The sequence below is a fragment of the Salvia hispanica genome, chromosome 2, assembly GCF_023119035.1.
Source record: "Salvia hispanica cultivar TCC Black 2014 chromosome 2, UniMelb_Shisp_WGS_1.0, whole genome shotgun sequence".
Lineage (NCBI taxonomy): Eukaryota > Viridiplantae > Streptophyta > Magnoliopsida > Lamiales > Lamiaceae > Salvia > Salvia hispanica.
Genome location: NC_062966.1, coordinates 11227258 through 11250470, shown reverse-complemented (window position 1 = coordinate 11250470; position 23213 = coordinate 11227258). Strand labels below are relative to the sequence as shown.

Sequence of the window (23213 nt, the reverse complement as noted above, 5' to 3'; positions counted from 1 at the left end):
ATACATCATCTATAATAACGAAATCGTGAATCCTGAAGCGCGACCCTAAATCACGAATCTAACTCAACATTCATGTCATTTTAATGTAGCCAGAATCCGCCGCGGTGGGAAATAACAACCACGGAAAAAGTTCATAATGTTATTTTTCAAATTGAAAGTTTGCAGAAAAAAAATACTACTAGTAATTTTTTGAAAGTTTCACAATATTAGAGGTTAATATTATACTAAAATAAAAATATATATAGCAATATAAACTAATTGCATACTGTTTTGAGAGCTTGTGAAAATGGAGTATGATTCCACTGGAAAATAACAAAAACTACAATTATTGGATTTAATAAATAATTTTTATATAATGATTGTAAAATAAAATACTAAGTATTGCATAAAAGCAACTGTGGCCTGTGGGCGACCGGAATTGATTCAATCAAAGAAGTGGGGTAAAAATGAAAGAACAAAAGAATAAGAAGTGTACGTGTAGTTCATATTTTAATGTTATTCCAACTTGGAATCTCTCTCACTGAATTTTGATGCGTTTCATATGTAAATGGATGCGTTTTAATCCACAGCAGGGGATCCTCCCCCTAAATTAAGTGAGTTGGTTAAAGGTGGGTCTTTTGTTGACTTTTTGGTTTTTTATTTTTGTTTTGGTTTATTTTTGTTTTGATAATGGCATTTGGGTGTAATTTTAGTGAATAATGAGGTAAAATTTTATGTCCAAATATAGAAAATTCTAAATGTGACTATAAATGTGTGACGGACTTTTATGGCAAAATTTGACTATAAAACTGGGACGGAGGGAGTACATAATTAAAAAAAATCATAAAAAAATACATTAAAAATGCAATAAAAAATGCATAAAAAATACATTAAAAAATGCAATAAATAAAAAAAAATGCATAAAAAATACATTTAAAAAAATGCAACCGACTAACCAAAATTGAGCCTACTATGGCGGCTAGCGGGATCGGCCAGCGGTCGGCTAGCGCCTGCAAATCGGCTAGAGATCGCCGATCGGCTAGCCTAAATTGCCGCAATGGAGGCTAGCGAATCGGCCAGCGGTCGGCTAGCGCCCGCGATCGGCCAGCCTATCCGCTAGCCTTCATTGTGGATGATCTTATACTCCCTCCGTCCCATTGAAGATGACCCACTTTCCTTTTTAGTTTGTCCCAACCAAGATGATCCATTACTTAAAATAGAAACACCTTTATCTCTACTTTATTCCCTCTCTCTTACTTTACTCTCTTCTCTTAACACACAAAATACAATTGCATAAAATCCCGTGCCGCCCAAGGAAGGGGTCATCTTCCTTGGGACGGAGGGAGTATTTAATTTTGCTGAAACTGTAATAGTGGGCTTAGTCGATTGCAATTTATTGGGCTTATGGTCGAACCTCAGTTTGATAGTGAGTATTTGATTAAATTTATACTCCCTCCGTCCCAATAAATATGAAATATTTGGTTTCCGGCACGAGATTTTATGCAGTGTTGTTATATGAGTTAATGAAGAGAGAGTAAAGTAAGAGAGAGGGAAAAGTAGAGAGAGTGATGTTTCCATTTTAGGAAACGTTTCATTTTTAGTGGGACAACCCAAAAAGGAAAACGTTGCATTTCTAATGGGACAGATGAAGTATTTTATATCGAGACAAATACATCCTTACAGGCTTCAAAGGGAAGATGGTAATCTATGAGTTCCATCCTAAAACCAATTGGTGATAGGTGGAGGGCCCATGAGACTTATATACTGATTTCAGTTCTCTTTGTACGCCGATGTGGGATAGTTCTAATATTATTTTTTAGTTTCAATTGCCAATATTATAATTCACTTTTTAAATTTTTATTGGCTAGATAAAATAATAAGTTTATTCAGGGAAAAAAGGGATATTAAAGTTTCTTCGCTTTAGGTTCTCTTATTTTTATTTTTATTTAATTACTATGGATATTCATCGGCAGTCTCAATGACTATTTCCCGCGCCGCTTTGTAGATATCTCAATTGGTGAAATAACTGGCCTAGAATTTTAAAGCTACTCCATACCCAAATACATGGATCAATTTCATGATTATTTGATTAAGGATGGACACGTAAGCCTGTATGATAAACACTAGATAATCGCACATAATTATTTGTCATATACATGTGTGCGCGTCACTATACAGCATAAACAATAGATAAAGATGAAATCTTTGCAGATATGATTGTGAATCTAGTGTATAAAGAGGGTCATTACTCTTTTTTGAAATATAAAAAAGGGTCATTATTTGTAGGCCAGTTTCTAATTTCAATCAAAGAAAGTAGCTTTTCATTAGAAAATGACACTTAAGGAAAAAGCCCGCAATCTTAATAAAGATTACATATATAAGATTGTGATCATTCAATAATCGTTCTTAACATAAGAACTATGAATCAATATTATTCTTACAGTTTTAATCTAATGAAATTCATTGGTGATAATTGATTAATAATTTATAATTTATTTTAATTGATTAATACTTATTTATATGTTGTGTGACAAAAGAAGCCATTATGACATACTGATGTTGTGTGACATAGATTGATATTATAAATGTATAATATTGATAGTATTAATATAGTATGGTGTAATATGTTGGTAGTTTACTGATTCTCGAAAATATATCAAATTTCTTAATTTAAATATATGCAATTAGGATGTTTTTAGATTTCTCACAAAATTATTTTTAATGTAATATATATTTTGTGAAAAAATAATTTAAACGAGACGGAATTAGGAAAAGATATTTTGAGATCAAGCGAATCTATCTTGTAAGATATTTCATGCATTTAGATTTGAAGATTTATTGTATTCTCTCTCCTATTTTTTTAAAAATTTAAATTTCATGTAACTCCTTCTATATAATTATAAATTATTTTTCAGAAAAAGCATATCAATATAATTTAAATCACGAGAAATATAACGAAATCCTAATTGCATAATAAATATCCCATCACGAGCCACAATATAGATAAGTACTTGTTAAAATAAAATTGTTCTTAAACACCTCAAGAAGTAGCTAGCATTAAATTGCTTATGAACATAATTTAAGCAGATACTAGTAGTATATTGCAATCTTAATCACAATTTGAAAATTGGATATCGAAGACATGTAGTACTAATACTTTAACGTAAATATATTAAATTGTGCATTTCACTTTACCCACTTATAAAGCTAGAACCAATTTATTATTGTTCATGTACATATATGTTCATTGTACCAGTTCTATTATAACGTAAATTATAACGTAGATTATAGATGGATGCACACTAAGTGTGTATGATATTGATCGTGTGTTTTCCTGTGCTTGTATTAATGAAATTATAAATGGGACTTATTCAATGCATAAAATTATGGCATTTTAACTCTAATGCATACCATCTTTATACACGTACTTGTTTTTTCTTGGACTCTATCCTACTTCAATAATAATAAAAACACTAATTATTATTGTTATTAGTACTATCATTACATAAGAGTGTTTAAGATATATTATATGCATAAACATTTATATTCCCTTAATAAAGATTATCGATGAAGGTCAAAAGTTGATAGATGAATGATTATTCTAATTTTACCAACTTAGGCAAGGATTCGAAAGCAAATCCATAGGAGATTATATCTTTCCAGGATGTTTTAAAAGTAGAAAAAATTAGACATAATAATTAAAGTAACTTTATCATGGTTGGCTACGAAGACGATTTGATTAAGGCTTAATATTTAATGTGGTATATGTCTGCAATTGTGATAACAATTCACAATATTTTTCAGTTTTTTCCCACTATTTTTAGACCCACTTTCTGTTTTAAGTGCATTTTAGATCATACATTCTAGAGATAAAATCCACTTCTATAAAAAATGTCAACTGGTGCTCAAACAACCACGCATGATCACATTTTCATGCATGAATTTTCTAATACTACTATTTAGTTTTGTGAATAATGAAATTTAATAAAAATATCAAACAATCCACACTAAATACAATTACAAAACATTTAATAATCACTTGATTGGTGCATAACATATGGGTTGGGAGTGGTCGCACCCGAATTCGAGTAAAATACATTTAATAATAATAACAATAATTCGATTGTGGCATAATAATATACACTCAATATCAACAACACCCTACCAATAAACATAAAATAACAAATTGAAAACAACCCTTTAACAATTCTCCTGGAATAAAAATCTGAGTTTGAACATGACCAAAGCCAAACACTTCCCAAATCATATAAAATGCCCCCAACCACTCTAATCCCATAGCTGGAATACCTAAATCTTAGATTGAATTGATTTTTATAAAAAAAACTCCATGTGATCGGCCAAAAAACATACCACTACAAGTTGACTCTTCCACAAAAGACAAGGCTGCACATACTCAACAAAATACCTTATTAATACACCTTACATAAATTAATACCAAATGTTCCAACTTCCAACTGTTTCAACCACCTCAAATTCTCTCACAAATTATACACATTCACACATTCACAAACAAATTAGCAAAAAAGGATGAAAATAAAAAGTCAAGTGATGTTATTTTGAGGAAGAGCTGCAAAATCCTTGACAGTAAAGCCAACCTTGTCAAACTTGCCCCTCTCTGTGTTCTCCCTGAAGGTCAGGTACTCCGAGCAGACAAAGGGCTTATACATCCTGGCCTCGTGTTCCCCAATGACGCCGTCTGGTGCTTCGACCACCTTGTGATCCTCGAAGCACCAGAAGAAGGCCAGCGAGAAACGCGTCCTCCTCCCGAGGACCACCCTGTGCTCGGACGAGCGAAGCCTGTCGTTGCTCCAGGCCTGCAGCATGTCCCCCACGTTGACCACGAGGGTCCCCTCCCTCGGGGCGATGCTCATCCACCGCCCCTCCCTCGACCTCACCTGCAGCCCCCCTATCTCGTCCTGGTACACGATCGTCACACAGCTCATGTCCGTGTGCATGCCTAGGCCCTCTGCCTCCTCCTCCGAGCTGCGAGGGGACGAGTAGTTGTTTATCCTCATGTATCCGTGGCATTGCTGGAATTCGGACTCGTAATATTTGGAATCCAATTCCTTTCCAAGTGTGGTCAGGATTAGCCTGAGGATTGTCTTTGAGAGCTCTGTCACTCTACTCCCATACTCCTGCATGATCTCACTGGACAGGAATAGGATAATCTTGTTACATGTATATAGTAATACAGACAACTTGAAACATATATATATATACCTGAAGTCATTGTCATGGTGGCCAAGGGCATCTGTGGAGTTCTTAGCAGAAGCTGCAAAATCGGGGCCGGAGACTCTGAGGCTTTCAAAGAAGGGGGAGGCGATGAAGAGAGGGGTGTAGGTTTTGAGGCCGAGTTTGAGCTTGGATTCGGATGGGAGAGAGAAGATCTTGTTGGAGAGAGAGTAGATTTTGGTGAAGAGATCTTTGGAGATTCCATGGTTGATGATCTGGAAGAAGCCCCATTCTCTGCAGGCAGCGCCTAGAGACCTCAGGGCTGATGCATCCAACGCCTCAGAAACGTCTAGAACAGGCAGCTCTAGGGGGTTTTCTGATTCATAGATCATCTTATTTAGACCAAAGGAAAATGGTGGCGGTTGCTTCTTTTATTTTTTCCAGTAGGAAGTTGGTTTATGATAATGAGAAAATGAAATGTAAAGTTATGTGTCATGATTAATGTCCAAAGAGAATACATATACAATACAAGGTCTCAATCAGATAATCACAGTAATGACTTGACTTTTTATACCACACCGTCAAAAACCTTGCAATTCAAGAAATTTGGAACTAGTACTATTTCTGAATAAGGGAAAGTGACAGCTGGGCAGCCATTATACAGATGATATGGCATGGGTCATACACAATACTGGGTCTCTGAATCCAAAATCTTGGGTTAATTAGTAATGTCAAACAAAAGAAAATTAGGCATGTGATCCACCAGCTTCATTTTTTCTTCACATTACTGCATAAATTATTAAAATCCACCATTCTCATTATTCTATCATCTGGATACTTGAGCATGGGAGATTGTTTTATTAATATTCTCTCTGATAAGATACTAACAATAGGTTGTTGTCAATCAATTTTGATATCTTCCTAAATATATAGAAAATATTGACATATTTTGTTAAATCATAAAAAAGAAATGGAAGTAGAACAAATGGTGTGAATATGCGTAGATATATTAATGAGCAAGACATTATAAGGTCCGTTTGTTAGAGTAGATAACTAAGCTATTTTAAGTTATTTGATCTAAAATGTACGGTATATTTTTATCATGTTTATTCTAGATGTGTTTTGTTTTTAATTTAGTACTCCCGCCGTCCCACCGAAGATACTCACTTTCTTTTATTGTTTGTCACATAATTACTAAAAATAGAAATACTTATCTCTATTTTGTTAGCTCTTCTCTTACTTTACTAGTTTACTCTCTCCACTTATCGCACAGAATAAAGTTGCATAATATTCCTTGCTACCCAAGGAAGAGGTCATTTCCTTGGGACGGATGGAGTACTAAGTATTAGTAGCACTTGTTAAAATCACATGCAGTGGCATTAGAGCGCACACTTTGACATGTGCTGCCCTTTGCGCGAGCTACTGGACCACGAATTCGCAGATTACTCTGGAAACCTTAAACATTGTATCAACTACGCCATGATCGTCTTTCTACTAACCTTAATTGTTATAGCAATCTAGCTTCTCTAGCGACAAGTCAATCGCGTTCTTCAATCGCATGATGGATGATCGCATCGTAGTAGCCAATCTAGAATAAGTTTTGGAGTGTGGAATTATGATATCTTATCCATAAGATCATGTTTGTTAACTAGGATTATGTACGAAGAAGTAATCACATTCTTTAATTTTTAAATTTCACTGTTTGTTTAATTTTTTAATAAAATTAAAAAAGTTATTAGAATTTTAAAAACAAAGAAAGTACCAATCCATAATTAATCAAAAGTCTAAATTTCATTTTTGGTCATAAGGATATGAGTATTTTACGTATTTGGTCCATAACGTATAACCATTTTTGGTCCTAATAAGATGAGCAATTTACGGCAACAGGGATGGATGCATCCTTGTCGTCTTCCTCCTCAATGGAGGGGTCATTGTCGGAGTAATCGAGGGTTCTGAACTCATCCTCCAACCCCAGCATTGTCTGTTGTAGAATATCATCATAAATAGCCGGCGAAGAAGAAGGTGGCAAGTAAATCCTAATTTCTTATTTTTTTCTAAAATTTCTTAGACCAAATTCATAAAATGATCCTTTATTTAGGACAAAAATGGACTTTAATCTTTAATTAATTGTAGTTTATTATCCTAATTAGGTATAAAAATTAGTTAATTAGAGTTGATCATTAGTTGCGTGACCGTGCTGTCCAAAAAGAACCATTTTCGGATTATTAACATTTATTCAAAATAAAAATCAAAATATAAATATTTTAAATTAAATTCATTGAAAATGGACTAGTGTCTTCCTTCCTGGCGTAGCTCAAGTGAAGTTGCTTCCTATTCTCTGCACAGCTCGGAAAGCTAACAGTTCTCTTAGAAACCAAACTAAAATATAATCCAACTCAAAATTAGATAGAAAGGAGATCGTATCTGCAGATCGAGGAAGGGGCAAAATGATACATGCGTACACGATGTCGCCGATGTTGGGAATATACCACTGCCGTGCCGGACCCCTCACCATCCCCCATCGACTCTGGAGCACACCGCCAGCCGCATCCTCCCTGATCCTGAAAAACTCGTATCTTTTCTTTAAAGCACCCACGATATGCATAAACAGAGGACGATGCATCCTAAAACGTCGCCGGAATAAGGCATCCCCAAAACGCGGCTGCGGAGCAAAGTAGTCCTCATACAACCGAATATGTGCAGCAATGTGGTCCCGGGGTACATGACGTCGGCGATGGATCGGCCGAGGTACCGCCGCCGCCGCCTGCTGCCGCCGCTACCGGAGCAATCGACCAATCGCCTCTTGCACAGCGAGATCCAATTCATTATCACTATCACTATCACTATCACTATCACTAGCGCCTCCGCCACTACCACCGCACGACTACTCGTCATTCTAGATATACTTGAAAAAAGAGGTTAGAGAGAGAAACTTGTCAATACAAGTGATGTGAATGAAATGAAGTTCAACGAGCCCTATTTATAGAGTTAAAAAAAAAAACAGTTTTATAACGCGGAGGTCCGACCTTCGCCACAGTGGCGGACGTCCGGTCGGACGTGGGGCTGAGGGACGGGCACATGGGACGGGCGTGGGCGCCCTTCCCGTTCACTACGGCGGACGTCCGGTCGGACGTCGGCGACGTCCTACCGCGACATCCGCCATTGGAGACGCTCTAAGATAAAGTTAATGTGGTTTGTCCTCTTGACAATTAGGGCTCTCGATTTTGTGATTGTTTTTTACCTTTTTAAGAGCGCTTTTTATCAGGGTGATTTTTTTTCTCTCTCTCTTTATTAGAAATGATTTTGCTCATATAAGTATCACTCCGATTTAGGTACTAGTACATTATTTGCAAAATGAATAGTTCTCATAATCCAAGAAAATTTTTCTCAAAAGATATAAAATCTAGAAAGGCAACAATTCCTTGCGCATTTTTATGGTGATTAGCAATCATGTCTTTCTAAGAAGTTGATCGCCATGGGTTCTATTTCTGAAATTGGTAAGTTGATTAGAAAACAGTTTTCTTGAATCACGCACACACACAGTTGCATCCAGCATCCATGTGTGTGTGTGGCGGGGCTTGAAGAACTCATTCTACAGTTGGTAAAAATGGCAGGTGCAGCGATTATCGAGGCTGCTGCTAGTGGAGACCTTAACCAACTCAGGGGTGATTGCCATATCTTCACCTTTTCTTGATTTTTTTGTATCTCTGATTCTGATACTTTTATATTTTGCAGCAATTAGGAACAAGGCTGATGATATCAGTGAGTACCAGAAAATATGTGATGAATATAGTGACTTCACAACTGGCCGGAATGTCTTGCATCACGCGGTTGAAATTGGACATTTTGAGATTTGCAAATTCTTGATAAAGACTGTCAAAGTTTATATTGATGCCTTGACTTACAAGGGTTCTCTCTCTCGCTTCTTCATGTGTTTATATTGAACAAATTGGGAGTGCCTAATTCGATATTATTCTTCAGGGGCTAGTCCTCTGTCAGAAGCTGTCAAAGGGGAACATGTCAAAATTGTGAAGTTTCTCATCAATCAGGGTGCTGACATTAGTCTTTCAGATGTTGAGGGATTCACTCCGTTGCACTATGCAGTTCTAAAAGGTCAGTGGTTTTGTAGGTTGTAATGCTGTGATAGATGCACTAATTGATTGGTTTTGTTTCAGATAATATGGAGGTTATGAAATTGTTAAAAGGTGCTTGGGTAGAAGCAGTTTCTGCAGGTGGAACACCTTTACAAATTGCTGTTTCTCGTGGAAATGTTCAGGCTGTCAAGTGTCTCTTGTCTCATGGCGCAGATGTGGGCAAGCACAACCTTCACTTGCACTCTTGTTGAAATCATTGTTTGTTTTTGTTTCTTGTACTAACTTTTAACTTATTTCACTTGGAGTTGGGGTTCACTTTCTTAATAAACTATTTGCTGTGGATAAGAGTTTGATTTGTTTAGCTCGTCAAATTTGGCCAATCATACTGATATTATCTTTTGGCTTACAGGAATATATTTCTTGAATTAACTTATGATATAATCTTGTGAGATTAATTCCTTTGCTGCTTTCCATTTTTGCAGCCAAGTGGTTATTGTGCAGCTGTGGACACCCCTCTTACATGTGCAGTCAAGTCTCGCTCATTTGAATGCCTGAAATTGTTGCTTGCGGTATGTTTGGTAAAATGGAAATAACTCTCTCTTCTAATTTTCTGTTAGAGATTGATGTCTGGTGTTTTAATATACTTCAATCATCCAACCTACCATTTGTGATAAAGTATTCCCTGTTTTCGTATTGGATGATTTACTCAAAAATGAAAATCTCTCATGCTTCTTTAGCTCTGTTCCTCAACTATAGTTCCCTGGTTAAGTGCTTTCTCTTTGCAGGCTAAAGCAAACCCAAATTCGTATTTCAGTTTAAGTCCTTTGGCATCTGCTGCAAAAGAAGGCGACACAAAATATCTTGAATGTTTGCTTAAAGCTAAAGCAGATCCGAATTCAATTCCAAGAGTTAATTTCAAAGTTTCCCTTTCTTTACTGTGCTATTCTTCATCTTCTACAGTTCTACTTGTGATATCTTCGGCCCGTCTCTTGCTGCAAACATCCTGATGTTATCTACAGGACACTTAATGTATTGATAATGCCGAATTTCAGGATTTCTATAAACCTATTGAGGATGCTGCCATGGTGCATAATCGTACAGCTGTGGAAATTTTATTTCCAGTGACTAAACGGCTTGAAATTTATCCAAATTGGACTGTTAATGGCATAATCGAGTCCTTTCATTCTGAAGAATTTAAAACATTGGTCTGAAACTACTTTTTCATTGTGTAAAACTCAGCAGCACTTTGATCTTCAATTGTAATTACAACCTTCCTTTCTCTATCCCATCACATATCTGTCAGAGAGAGCAGAAAAGGACAACGTACTTGACTGAACTAGAAGCTCAGGGGATGCAGGACACGAGCTATAAGCAATACCGCCATGCATCCCTAGTATATAGAATGGTAAACTTTTCTTCTTCCGATCATCTCGTGCTTGGCCATGTGTGGTAAGTAATACTACATGTGATGGTGTAGGCTAGCCTTCTTGATCCAGCTAACCCCACATGGATATCAAAGCGAAGCCTACTGCTAGCACGCGCAGATGAAAGCATATTTGCTCTGTTAGATGCTCAGGAATACATTAGACTCAAGCCAGACTTCCCCGTCTCTCACCCTCAGCACACAGGGGACATAGCTGCTGCAGCTAATCAGATATTCAAGGTACAGCAAACTCGATTCCTACATCAGCGGTATCAATTCATAATCTAACGTTTAATGATTGTGTTTGTGAAGAAATTCCTCATGGCGGGCCTTGCATTCTCACTGGATCCCTACAACGAGGCAATGTTTCCTGAATTTAGGTAACTACACATCCTAATAATTTTCATTTTTTTTTGTTATCAAAATATACAATTTGTATAACTAATACTCCAGTTTTGGTTTTTGATTGCAGAGTTGCTATGTTTGATTACTTTGCTTCGTTTAGTCAGATGAGCAGCCCGGACGTGATTTTGAGTTTTAGCTGATGATTAACATTGGATCATAATTCTATAGTCACGCTCATATACAGTGATTCATATTCTCCATTGCAAATATGTGTTTCCAACTGATTCAATTGTGTTGCATCTTTTTTTCTTTATTCTAACTGAAAGTTTATCAAAGCATACATATGTATACAGGCATTGGAATCTTGGATGTTCTGACTAAGGAATTCATGAGGTCTGATTTTGGAACAAAATAATGTAGATCTGATTTTGTAGATCTAAACTAGTAATAATGAAAGAGATACAAAAGCCAATATACTAGTTTCATTCACTGCAAATGACAAAAAAGAGAGAATTAAAAATAAAACTAGGCAACTCAGAGTGTGAGGTGTGTAAAAGTTGTTATTACAAAAACAAAATAAATTAAAGCTCAACTTTAATGGGCCTTACAATATTGTGTAAATATGATACTGGGCCTTACATTGGTGTAAACATTATATTAATAATTCCGTAAAAAATTATACTCCACGAGTATATATGACCTCACAAAACGTCGCCGTTTGAAACCGCTGCACCGCCGGCCTCCCTATCTTGGTTGCTCTCTTTCTCTACATCTCTCTCGGAATAGCATTTCTATCTCGCTTCAAGGAGAAGAAGTTATACAAAATTTGTATTCTTTCTGAGGGCGCATGTCTAATGTGGTCCGACCACGAAGTGCCCACCAAGTGTTCGATAAAATCACTAACAGACGCCCACCTCGTCAGAGCTCAACAAACTACAACGCCCACAAACCTGCATACAGACAGCGCCCCAATTTGGTAGACGCATTCGACTATTTCGAACAAAACGATATCATAAAATCATGGACATCGAGAATCTCGAGTTTAGTTAGGGAAAATCGGTCCCGGGAGGCTGTAGATGTGTTCAAATTGATGCTATTCAATGAGAAAAGGCCGAATTTTGTGACGGTATTAAGTGTCTTAAAGGCTGCTGGATCGCTTGGATCGAAAGATTTGACGTCTGGGATTCATGCTTACTCTATGAAAATGGGGCTGATTGAGTCGCAGGTAGCTGTTGCTACTGCACTTGTTGGCGTCTACTCTACTTGGGATATGCCGAGTGCCTGGAAAATATTTGATCAGACATCTAAAAGAGATTTGGTTTTGTGCAGTGCTATGGTTTCTGCAGTTGTGAGCAACGGTGAGTATTTGGAATCCTTTAAGTTATTAAAGGAAATGGTTTTAACAGGTGTGGAACCAAATCCTGTTACGTTTTCGAGTGTACTCCCTGCCTGTGCCGAGTTAGGTGCATTATGGCTAGGGAGAGAAATTCATGGTTATTCCATCAAAAGGTCATTTGACAATCATACCATTCTTCTCAATTCGATTTCGGATATGTACTCCAAATGCAGGCATTTGGAGGCAGCGATAGATGTTTTTGAGCATATGCAGAACAAGGATGTCGTTTCTTGGAGGATCATAATACGGGGTTGCGTTGAAAATGAGAGGCCGCGGAAAGCCTTGAAGATCTTTCTGCAAATGCTTGCTTGCTGCATACAAAATGTGGATGAACGTATCATCCAAGAAGTATTTGGTGCATATAAACAGTTGGACGAGAATTATTGCAGGCATGGATTTCATAGTCTTGTATTGAAAATGGGATTTACTTCAAATGTTCCTTTGGTGACTGAACTTCTTCAACTCTATGCTAAATTTGGCGATATTGAGTCAGCCAGGAATGTGTTTGATCATCTTAAGTGGAAAGATGTTATTGCTTGGAGCACTATGGCTTCAGTTTATGCTCAAAGTGCGCAACCTTATATGGCATTTGACATACTAAGAGAGATGCAATTGGCCGACCAGAATCCTAATTATTTCACTTACGTTAGTTTATTGCTGGCTTGTAGCTCACTTGAAGCTCTGGAGATAGGCAAAACGATGCATGCACAGATAATAAAATATGGATATTCAGCCAATGCATATTTGACATCTGCATTGATTGATTTGTATTGCAAATTTGGGGAAATAGGGAATGCTGAGGCGATTTTTGATGAAAATACCACCAAAGATTTTATATGTTGGAGTTCAATGATAAATGGCTACGCGGTTAATGGCTGTGGAGAGCTGGTTCTTGAGTGTTTCTCAAATATGCTATGTAATGGAATAACGCCTAATGATGTTGTTTTCGTATCAGTTCTATCTGCCTGCAGTCACTGTGGGTTGGAGTATGAAGGATGGAACTGGTTCAATGGGATGGAAACCATGTACGGTATCAAGCCAAATCTTGCACATTATGCTTGCATGGTGGATATGCTTAGTCGTCAAGGAAGTATTGAGGAGGCTCTTGAATTTGTAAATAATATGCCAATGGAACCTGATAAAAGGATATGGGGATCTCTTCTTGCTGGATGCAGAAACTCTCATGGACCTAACGAAATCTTGGAAGATGTTGCCAAGAAACTGATCAGTTTGGACCCAAAGAATTCTAGCTACTATGTCATTCTCTCGAATTTGTACGCAGACCAGGGTAGATGGAAGGAAGTCGAGAAGTTGAGAAATATGATGGACACCAAATTGCTGAAGAAAGTTGTGGGTTATAGTGCTATGAACTAAATCTTATACAGATACTGTGGTCATAAAGATTGTATGTTCTCCTAACCTGATGACAGATGAAAATTTCTTACATATTCAGCTTTTTAAATACACTTTGTTGTAAAGTAAAAAAGAAACAATTTTTTAGTTCATAGCAATAGCTCTGGTTTCAAGTAGAATAATGGAAATGGTGATCCTATTTGAGTTCAGGCTGGTCTCGATTTCATAGCATAAGATGGTAGCCTTGAATGATTTAATAAGTTTAGCTTGAACTGAAATTATGTTTTGAGAGGCTGCATTGAAAAATAACTAAGACTCCATGATTTGATGGAATTATTTTGATTTTTATCAGGTCAGAACTCAATGGCTAATGCTGGGTTACAACTGCTAGCAAGCAGTCTCTGCATTTGTAGATTGTAAAGCTTAGGTGTACTGCTTTGATACATCTTTCCACGTTGATTTTGAGATTGTTCGTTGTTATTGTTCACTGCTGTCCGATCTAGATTCGTGTTGATTATACGTTATCCTCGTATTACTAAAATATAGTAGTATATATCTGTGCTTCATTCTTTGGTTCATGTTGATATTCGTAACTGACCATAATAATGGAGTTTATTAAACTGAAGTTTACGTAATTACTGCTGGCATTTAATAGACAATACATGCAGTGTTTAGCTTCTTGTAACCTCTCAATGCAACAGGTATTGAAATAACATTTAGATAAGCTCTTCTTTTGCTTCTATGAATAATGAGAAGAGCCAGGCATTTCTTGATCAAATGAAAGGTGCAGTTCTTGAAGTGCTTCTTGTTAGTGCCGAAGGCATCGACCGCACCCATATTCTTGGTACTACAATCTCCTTAACATCACACAGTTCAACAAATACTCTCTTTATCCCTCTCTCTATTAACGATGTTGGATATGGTATGTTGACAGGACACCCCGGTTACCATGTTATTGTTGAATGTGGTAGTCAAGTATTCACAAGCAAGAGATCATCAGGTTTTCATAGAGATAGACTTCTCCCTCTTCATAAATCGACTGTGTTATTAACACCATTCGACTTTTGCAGGAAATCTGGGCAAATTCTACTGGAATGAAAAGCTTGTGTTCGAGCTGCCAGAATCCGAGCTGGAGACTCTGAGCCATCTGAAACTCAGGATTGTGAAAGAGGAGCGTTTCAGTGATGACGACTTTGTTGGTGAAACCATGCAAGTTTCACTTTCTCGTATGCTAGTTTTCTATGATGTTTCGCCTAGTTAGTTAGATAAATGTCATATTCTTGTTTGCAGAATCTTCATCAAAGGAATTATTGTGGAGGGGAACTACAGAGGGCTGGCGGAAATCCTCCCTGCCCCATTTAATGTGGTGCTTGAAGACGACACTTACAAAGGCGAGATGACCGTTGGAATGAAGTTCATACCGAATGTGAGTTTCTGTATCAGTGTATTTATGCATAAACGTTTATCACCAGACGATGCTGAATATCTGTTCTCTGTCGACTCTGCCAGGTCGCTGTGAACGTGGAAGGGAAGCAAAACGTGAAGAAGGGAAACGATGTAGGATCGATATGCTCTGTGATCACAAGCATTTGGAAACTCAAGTGGTGGAGGCTTTTCTCTTCTTATAAGAGTAGGTATCTCATGAACAAGAACAAAGAGAATTAGGAAATACTCAGATTAGCTATTGATATTGTTGATGAAACATCACTTGTAACTCAGGATTCTTAACCGTGATATTGGGGATTTAAAGCTGTATCCCAGGAAAGAAATATAAATACAAAATCTAATTTTTTGTTTTGAAATCTAAAATATGTGAAAAAAATCATTTTATTCTTGTTTTAATTTTTTCAATTAATATAATGAGTAAGTATTAGTTTATGCCAGTTTCTCATAACATTTAAATTTCTTAACTCTTCATATTTCACAAAAAATGGAAACAATGAACACTTGTTAAATTAATTTTTCAATTCATATAATGCCACGTTTCGAAATACTAGTAGAGTTCACTATACGTCTATACGTACAACGGTACAAGGAAAATAAACATATTCATATCAAACATAATGTCCCAATGCTACTGGACTTTTTTATTTTCTAAATGATTTTTTACTGTATAAATTTAGTTTAAAAAACGGTTAATATCCATCATCAAATGTCACTCAATTATGAATAAATTACCGGAAAATATAAATTTGGTCGAATTCAAATTTAATTTTCAATTCTAAAAATCAACTAGAAAAATCCTAAAGTTTGGAATCATTCATAATTTCTCGGGACAAAAAAAGTCGATTGTTTAAACCCTGTACCCAACCAAAAGTACATACTTTTGTGGGACGGAGAGCGTATTAAAACATTAATATCCCGCCTCAGACGCTAGTGCTACTTGGATATAAATATATTTTTTATTAAAAATATATTATTATTTGATAATTTTATATTAATTCTACCCCCTTTATTATCAGGTTTTGGATCTGCGACTGATTGCACCATACTTGCAGCCAAACAAGTCCAGATAAGAAAGAGATAAAGACGAGATAAAATCGTTCTATACTTGCAGTCAAAGAAGTACAAATAAGAAAGAGACGAGATAAGTAAATTTTACGCGAATTATCGTACTAGATAAGTTCAAATAAATCATTTTTATCTCCAATCCAGATAAAAAAGAGACGGAATAAATCGTAAATTTTACGCGAATCATCGCACTACAAATATAACCAGATAAGTGCAAGATAATTCATTTTTATCTCCAATTCCAGACACACACACAAAAAAAAAAAAAAAAGACGGCATAAATCGTAAATTTTACGCGGATTGTCGCAATATAAATGCAGCCAAATTAGATAAATCATTTTTATGCATTTAGTAACATAGAAGTTCTACTTATTTTTTGGCCTAAATATTTCTTCCTGGGCCTACAAACAATTCACAAATGAATACTATTAGATAAAATTATAGATCAACAATTAATGTAACATACAAAATCATAGAATTAACTTTGTCAAGATGTTATATCATTTGGGAAATGTCATTTACAAAAGCTTTGACGACTTGGTCCTATTTGTTTTCTTTTACTCTTCCACTTTCAACTTGATCACATGCACAATTCATTTGTCATAATAACCGGAGTACCACTAAAATAAGACATATTCATTTATATTAGATACCTAGTAAATAAGTAAATAGCAGTAATAATCGCAAGAATAACACTTAAGAGAGTAAAGAGAGAGAATTCTTTATTGACATAAGAATATGAGATGAGAAAATTGAATAGTTATAAATAAAAATGGAGGGATTTGAATTTTAATTTCAAATATTGGAAAAAAGTCCAAAAATTTGAATAACGGTTTTCCGCCTAAATCACCTATTTTGGCAAAAAAAAATCGTCACTTTTTTTGCAGACCTACATCCTCCGTACCTTTATACTTGATTGTCGTGTCTATAAAATGGAAACCGACAATTACAACGGTTCTAAATCAACCGTTAACTACAAATTTTAGTTCAAAGAAGTTATGAACGGTAACCGGGACATTAAACCCTAATCAGATCAGGGAACCCGATAACACAATTGTAGTTGAATTGTTTGTATTCAATCCGGGTTCCAACCCATACCTATTGGTTCGCTTAAAATCGTGCTCCTCTAATCTTCACTCATATTTTGCTTTGATTCGGTCCTCAATTGATAAACAAACAACTTTATCTTATGTGACTGAAAGTCACGGGTTCAAATCCAGTAACTCCAATAACATTGACGTACTCAAAGCTCATGAAGTATATGCGAAAAAAAATTTATCTGTACTTTATTTTATCTTTGCATATTAGAAAGCAATGGGCAGTAGGAGTGTTACATTATAGTAGTTGGTTAGAGCATATGTATATTATAACTACTCCCTTCGTCCGTCATTATGAGTTTCATTTCTTGGCGGCATGGATTTTAAGAAATGTTAAGAAAAATGGATGAAAAAAAGTAGTGGAATGTGAGTCTCACGTGTATATATTAGTTTTGAATAAAACATGAGTGGAATAAGTTAATGGATAGTGAGACTCTATTACCATTTAAACCGGGACTCCTATTCTGAAACCAAAAGAATATATCTTAACAAGCCCAACATGTGAAGAAGCATATGTAAAACGAATAATAAAAATGTACTTTGTGTCACCGACTTGGTCACAAAGCAAGTTGTAGAAATGTCGTTGTTGATGCCATCCGCAACGCTATCTCTTATCCGTCTCTTAACCGTCTCATCTCTTCACTATTCATGGGCCCCACTGTACTTTTCAGCTCATCTCTTAACTAAGAGACAACACCTGCATCCCTCCATCTCTTAACCATCTCTTAACTATTCATTCAATTTCATTTTTTATTTTTAATTCCAACAAATTCAATTAATAAAAAACACACTTCATTATAAATAAAATAAAATTACAATTTAAAATACCTAAAAAAATAAAAAAGACATAATTAAAAAACTAGAAATTACAAATTGCACACTTAAACTCAAATAAAAAAAAATGGAGGCAAAGAAGCAGAAGAAGGAGTTCTCTAGTGACGATCATCTAATGGTTGCCAAATTTTGCCCAAATGTGCTCCATTAGATCCTCCTGGAGTTGGGCGTGGGCGGTAGAATCACGTGTCCTTGCCCGAATAGACAACCGCTATTGCAAAGACGGATGCACTCCCGTTCGAGGCGGACTACTTGCGGTTGAGCTTCCCGGGGTTTCAGGGTCGAACCAATTTCCCGCCTCAGGTCCTTCGTCGGCGACAATCATGTTGTGCAAGATTATGCACGTATACATGATGTCGACCATATTCTCCATAAACCACTGTCGAGCCGGGGCTTTGATAATGTTCCATCGAGCTTGGAGAACCCCGAACGCTCTCTCCACATCCTTGCGAGCAGACTCTTGCTTCTGCGCAAAAAGAGACTGTTTTTCGTCCGTAGGCCTGTTGAACGTCTTCACGAAGGTTGGCCACTTCGGATAGATGTCGTCGGCAAGATAGTACCCCATTTTATACTGGCGATTGTTAGCGACGAAGTTGATGACCGGCGCTTTACCATTTAGAACTTCAGCGAAGAGGTCGGAGTTGTTGAGCACGTTGATGTCGTTGTTCGAGCCGGGGAACCCGAAATACGCATGCCAAATCCATAGCCGGTAGTCGGCGACGGCCTCGAGTATAACGGTGGGGTGGGTGCCTTTGTGGCCGCTCGTGTATGACCTCTTCAACGCCACAGGGCAATTCTTCCATTGCCAATGCATGCAATCGACACTCTCGAGCATCCCGGGGAATCCGTGCACTTGTTCGTGAAGACGGAGCAGAAACCGACAATCTGCGGTGGTTGGCTTCTTCAGAAATTCGGCGGTGAAGGCTGCCCGGACGCCTTTGCAGAAGTTCAACAAACAAAGTCGCCCAGTGGATTCTCCGACGTGCAGGTATTCGTCGAACGCATCCGCCGTTTGTCCAGTAGCAAGCTGACGGATCGCCGCAGTACATTTCTGGAGCGTCGTGTGGCTAGGACGGCCAACAGCGTCGAACCCTTCTCTAAAGAACTCTTCCCGTGCCGCCAATGGATTCACGATATGCAAAAATAGCGGGCGTGACATACGGAAACGGCGACGGAAGTAGATATCTCCCCACACCGGGTTCGGACTGAAGTAATCACGTTCCAACCTTGGGGCGGCTTCCTCCCGGTTACGGTGGATGTATGTTCGGCGTCGCCTAGGAGGCGCGGCGGCTTCCTCCTCCCTACGTCGATCTTCTTCTAGCGATTCTTCCATTATTCGACGCATTTGCTCAAATGGATCCATAATTGATTAAATTTGGGAGAAGAAAAAAATAAAGGAATGATTTTATAGAAGTGATTGGAGAGGAAAGAAAGAGAGATGGGAGAATAGATGTGTGTTTGTGTGTAAAATGGAGAATGGAGAAGAGTATATATAGAATATAAAAAAGAGAGATGAGAGAATAGATGTGTGTTTGTGTGTAAAATGGAGAATGGAGAAGAGTATATATAGAATATAAAAAAAAAAAAAAAAAAAGAATTAAAAATATGACCGTTCAACGGTCATATTACCATTTTTTATTTTAAATTTTTATTTATTTATTTTTTTGAAAAATCTGATTTTTTTAAAAAAAATTGAATTATGACGTCATAAATCCGACGCCCACTCGCGGGTCGGCGAGTGGGCGTCACGCCAGCAGCCCGCGCGCGCCACATGGCGCCGGGCGCGTGTCTCGCGAGCTCGAGGCTTGCCTCGCCGGGACGCGTCGGGCGTCAAGACATCTCGTCTCGTCGAGACGAGACGGGAGCCGCAACGCTGTCTCGATGCCGTCTCGTCTCGTCGAGACGAGACCGAGTCCGCAACGAGGCAGCGTTGCGGATGCTCTGATACTCCATGTACGAAGATCATGCTATTGAATTGTGGCTGTTAACCAAGAAGCATGACTATTTTCGTCATTTTTTATCGACTTTAGGCATTAGAAGAGTGTAGTTTGTAATTATGCCCTTGTGATACAATAATACTACTGTTTTGTACTTTTGTTTGATGCAATGTGTTGGGAGAGGGAGGGGGATGGGTTGTAAATTGTATGGATTGTTACACCATACTTGTAGTCAATCAAGTCCAATTAAGAGATAGAAAGAGGAAATAGATTTTAAACTTTATACTCGTTCCGTTCCAAGATAAGCGAAACACTTCTTAGGTACGGGATATAAAAAATTTATATTTAAATAGTTAAAGTAGAGAAAGAACATAGAAGAAGTAAACAGAGAATATAGTACGTGAGAATAAAGTAAGAGAGGAGAATTTTTTGCTAAAAAGAAAATTGATTTACTTATAGTGGAATATCCGAAAAAAGAATATGACTCACTTATCTTGGCACGAAGGGAGTATACTATCACAATGTACTTGTGACCAAATAAGTCTAGATAAGAGAGATATAAAAGGAATGAATCGTAAATTTTACATAGATTGACTACTATACAAGTAGTCAAACAATTCAAGATAACAAAGAAACGATATAAATCATAAAGTTTACGCGGATTATCCTACTAGATAAATTTAGGTAAATCATTTCTATCTCCAAGTCCACAGATAAAAGAGCGGCATAATATATCGTAAATTTTATAAGTTTAGATAAATGATTTCTATCTCCAAGTCCAGATAAGAGAAAGGCGGAATAAATCGTAATTTTAGGCGAATTGTTGCACTATAAATGCAGACAAATAATAAGGCTAGATAAATCATTTCTATATTTCGTATCACGATTTACGTGCAGTTTCATCAAACTTGCCTGATTAGTTCCCCAGTTAGTTCGTCCAACTGTCTGATCAAATCTTTAGCTTCAGTCACTTAATAAACTTGCCTGAAAAAACTCACGATCTACTATCTACATTCTATCTTCAAATTAGTAGCTTCAGCCTTCCGCATCCAAGATCTCGACACCACTTTCAATTTTGGTGAGAAATCTCCATATTTACACTTTTATCAAAGTAGAGTAGTTTAACAGATTTCCTGCAATTTCTAGCTAAAGTTTGTATTTTTTATCTAATTTTGTGTGAAGGAATGCAAGACTAGGGTTTCTTGAGTGTTTTTCACTTTGATTAGCTATAATTCTGTTGTTTGGTTCCAAGAAAGGTTAGGGTTTAGATATAGCATTTGCTGATGTAAGTTAATTCATTCATTTGGGGATATATTTGTTTGGTCGATCTTCTTGGAAATGGCTTATCGTCGTGAGAATCGAGTATCTAGTGGCGATGTGGTTGATGTTCTATCTGGGAGCTCTCGGAATCCTGTCAATGAGAGTTGGGAATCCGATCAAGCAGTTTGGGCCACGGAGGATGAATATGGGATGTGGAATGGAGAAGCCTCTTTTGACACCAATTCAAACTCGAGCTACGATGGGGCTTGTGCAGGAAGTGAGCCACCGAGTAAGAGATCAAGGGGTTCCAATACAGGAGACGGGGCAGCTTCTAACCGCTCGAAGGCCATTGGAAAGATGTTTTACAAAACTAAACTGTGTTGCAAATTCCGGGCAGGGACTTGTCCGTATGTCACCAATTGTAATTTCGCGCACAGTGTTGAGGAGCTCAGGAAACCACCTGATAATTGGCAAGAAATTGTGGCCGCACATGAGGAGGAACGAGCATCATCATCTGAGCCGAGGGAGGAGTTTCAGATCCCTATTGTTGGGGTCAGTGATGAGACGCAGAGGTCTTATAAAGGAAGGCACTGCAAGAAGTTCTACACTGAGGAAGGATGCCCTTATGGGGAGAACTGCACTTTCCTTCATGATGAGCAGTCCAAGGCCCGAGAAAGTGTGGCTATAAGCTTGGGCCCGGGCAGTGGCAATGGAAACTGCAACACCAATGGCAATGGTGGTGGCAGTGCGAGTGGACCAACCTTGAAGCCATCGAATTGGAAAACGAGGATTTGTAACAAATGGGAGCTTACTGGATACTGCCCTTTTGGAAGCAAATGCCACTTTGCTCATGGTGCTGCAGGTATAGCGCTTCGTTATGTTGCAATTTTTTAATGCATTTTATCTCTGTTGCATTTAGAAGCTATAGCGTCAAAAAGGAAAAGGATATGATTACACGTTCCTTTGTTTAGTCGAGCTTGCTGTTTTAACCATATAAAAGACCGTTACAGTTTTCTGTACCATCCCGAATAAAAATCTCGATTATGAATGCTTATGTGTTCGTTTGACAAAACTCTTGATAACGCTGTGATTAATGGTTTTGTGCTTGTGCTGTTTACTTTTATTTCTTGCTCCACAATGTTTTTTCTCTGATAAGCTCCAAATTCTTGCAAAAAACAGAACTACACAACTACAGTGGCGGGCCAACTGACTTGGAAGCTAAAAATCTGTCAACTCCCGATGCCAAACAACCGGTGAGAACACCGGCTGATAGTTTCGTTGCAGCTCTTCCTCATGCCGAAGGCTATCATTTGGGAATCCGGCCCCAGAGACTGTCCAACACGATACAGAGAAGTGGACAGAGACCTAATCAGAAATGGAAAGGCCCAGATAAGATTAGCAAGATATATGGTGACTGGATCGATGACCTCTAGTGGACAGATGGTGGTTTCTTCACTTAATAAAGGTGTTATAAGAAGAAACGAGCGGCTTTGTCGCGTCTTTGTTGTTGTATCGGATGTTACTCTGTAGAATAAGAAGAGCATGTGTGGGGTGTTCGTCGTCGCTGACTGAATGTCTTTGCCGGTTTTTGTATGTTGTAACATTTTTGCCTTTCATACTGTAACAAAATTGTGTTTCTGAACATGTTAATTTGTTGGAAATTTTCCATATGCTTGCCTGGAAATAGATTTTGATTCTAGTTATCGTAGATAAAATGGTGGTGTTGACTTTGTTAGAAATTTGAGCATTTTCTTTTCAATAATGTCAAAATATTTCATAAATTGATATTTG

At 37.4% G+C, this 23213-nt stretch overlaps 5 protein-coding genes across 10 annotated transcripts; 4 read left to right on the top strand and 1 right to left on the bottom strand.

The window, feature by feature from the left end:
- Window positions 1-4390: 4390 nt before the first annotated feature.
- LOC125204842 (gibberellin 20-oxidase-like protein) lies at window positions 4391-5644 on the bottom strand. Its single transcript, XM_048103586.1, has 2 exons — window positions 5221-5644; window positions 4391-5148 (listed from the first exon to the last, which is right to left on the bottom strand). The coding sequence occupies exons 1-2, from the start codon at window positions 5562-5564 to the stop codon at window positions 4542-4544; spliced, it is 951 nt and encodes a 316-aa protein (XP_047959543.1). The 5' UTR covers window positions 5565-5644; the 3' UTR covers window positions 4391-4541.
- Window positions 5645-8510: 2866 nt separating this feature from the next.
- Window positions 8511-11419, top strand: LOC125204359 (ankyrin-1-like). 5 transcript variants are annotated; one of them, XM_048103005.1, is made up of 12 exons: window positions 8511-8669; window positions 8787-8837; window positions 8908-8934; window positions 9154-9285; window positions 9348-9481; window positions 9749-9835; window positions 10052-10174; window positions 10319-10471; window positions 10570-10671; window positions 10744-10929; window positions 11002-11069; window positions 11162-11419. In XM_048103005.1, the coding sequence occupies exons 1-12, from the start codon at window positions 8648-8650 to the stop codon at window positions 11232-11234; spliced, it is 1158 nt and encodes a 385-aa protein (XP_047958962.1). In that variant the 5' UTR covers window positions 8511-8647; the 3' UTR covers window positions 11235-11419. The 5 variants fall into 5 exon arrangements, with proteins under 5 accessions (XP_047958962.1, XP_047958959.1, XP_047958961.1 ...); XM_048103002.1 differs by having other exon boundaries at window positions 8908-9081; XM_048103004.1 differs by lacking the exon at window positions 10052-10174 and having other exon boundaries at window positions 8512-8669; window positions 8908-9081.
- Window positions 11420-11669: 250 nt separating this feature from the next.
- Window positions 11670-14617, top strand: LOC125203344 (putative pentatricopeptide repeat-containing protein At3g01580). 2 transcript variants are annotated; one of them, XM_048101666.1, is made up of 2 exons: window positions 11670-13835; window positions 14485-14617. In XM_048101666.1, exon 1 carries the CDS (start codon window positions 11882-11884, stop codon window positions 13802-13804), a length of 1923 nt encoding a protein of 640 aa, XP_047957623.1. In that variant the 5' UTR covers window positions 11670-11881; the 3' UTR covers window positions 13805-13835; window positions 14485-14617. The 2 variants fall into 2 exon arrangements, with proteins under 2 accessions (XP_047957623.1, XP_047957624.1); XM_048101667.1 differs by lacking the exon at window positions 14485-14617 and adding an exon at window positions 14136-14271.
- On the top strand, window positions 14488-15585 carry LOC125203345 (elicitor-responsive protein 3). Its single transcript, XM_048101669.1, has 5 exons — window positions 14488-14627; window positions 14718-14783; window positions 14854-14992; window positions 15074-15209; window positions 15293-15585. Exons 1-5 carry the CDS (start codon window positions 14525-14527, stop codon window positions 15446-15448), a joined length of 600 nt encoding a protein of 199 aa, XP_047957626.1. The 5' UTR covers window positions 14488-14524; the 3' UTR covers window positions 15449-15585.
- Window positions 15586-21020: 5435 nt separating this feature from the next.
- On the top strand, window positions 21021-23090 carry LOC125207730 (zinc finger CCCH domain-containing protein 56-like). The gene is made up of 2 exons (XM_048107196.1): window positions 21021-22284; window positions 22602-23090. Exons 1-2 carry the CDS (start codon window positions 21501-21503, stop codon window positions 22853-22855), a joined length of 1038 nt encoding a protein of 345 aa, XP_047963153.1. The 5' UTR covers window positions 21021-21500; the 3' UTR covers window positions 22856-23090.
- The last annotated feature ends 123 nt before the right edge of the window (window positions 23091-23213 follow it).

Coding starts and splice junctions, on each gene's coding strand:
- LOC125207730 (XM_048107196.1), top strand. CDS start 21,501: ATGGCTTATCGTCGTGAGAATCGAGTATCTAGTGGCGATGTGGTTGAT. Junction 22,285..22,601: donor CTTTGCTCATGGTGCTGCAG/GTATAGCGCTTC, acceptor TGCAAAAAACAG/AACTACACAACTACAGTGGC.
- LOC125204842 (XM_048103586.1), bottom strand. CDS start 5,564: ATGATCTATGAATCAGAAAACCCCCTAGAGCTGCCTGTTCTAGACGTT. Junction 5,149..5,220: donor CACCATGACAATGACTTCAG/GTATATATATAT, acceptor ATTCCTGTCCAG/TGAGATCATGCAGGAGTATG.
- LOC125203345 (XM_048101669.1), top strand. CDS start 14,525: ATGAATAATGAGAAGAGCCAGGCATTTCTTGATCAAATGAAAGGTGCA. Junction 14,628..14,717: donor CGACCGCACCCATATTCTTG/GTACTACAATCT, acceptor GTATGTTGACAG/GACACCCCGGTTACCATGTT. Junction 14,993..15,073: donor GACTTTGTTGGTGAAACCAT/GCAAGTTTCACT, acceptor TCTTGTTTGCAG/AATCTTCATCAAAGGAATTA.
- LOC125204359 (XM_048103002.1), top strand. CDS start 8,648: ATGGGTTCTATTTCTGAAATTG. Junction 9,082..9,153: donor TGATGCCTTGACTTACAAGG/GTTCTCTCTCTC, acceptor ATTATTCTTCAG/GGGCTAGTCCTCTGTCAGAA. Junction 10,472..10,569: donor CTGAAGAATTTAAAACATTG/GTCTGAAACTAC, acceptor CATATCTGTCAG/AGAGAGCAGAAAAGGACAAC.
- LOC125203344 (XM_048101666.1), top strand. CDS start 11,882: ATGTCTAATGTGGTCCGACCACGAAGTGCCCACCAAGTGTTCGATAAA.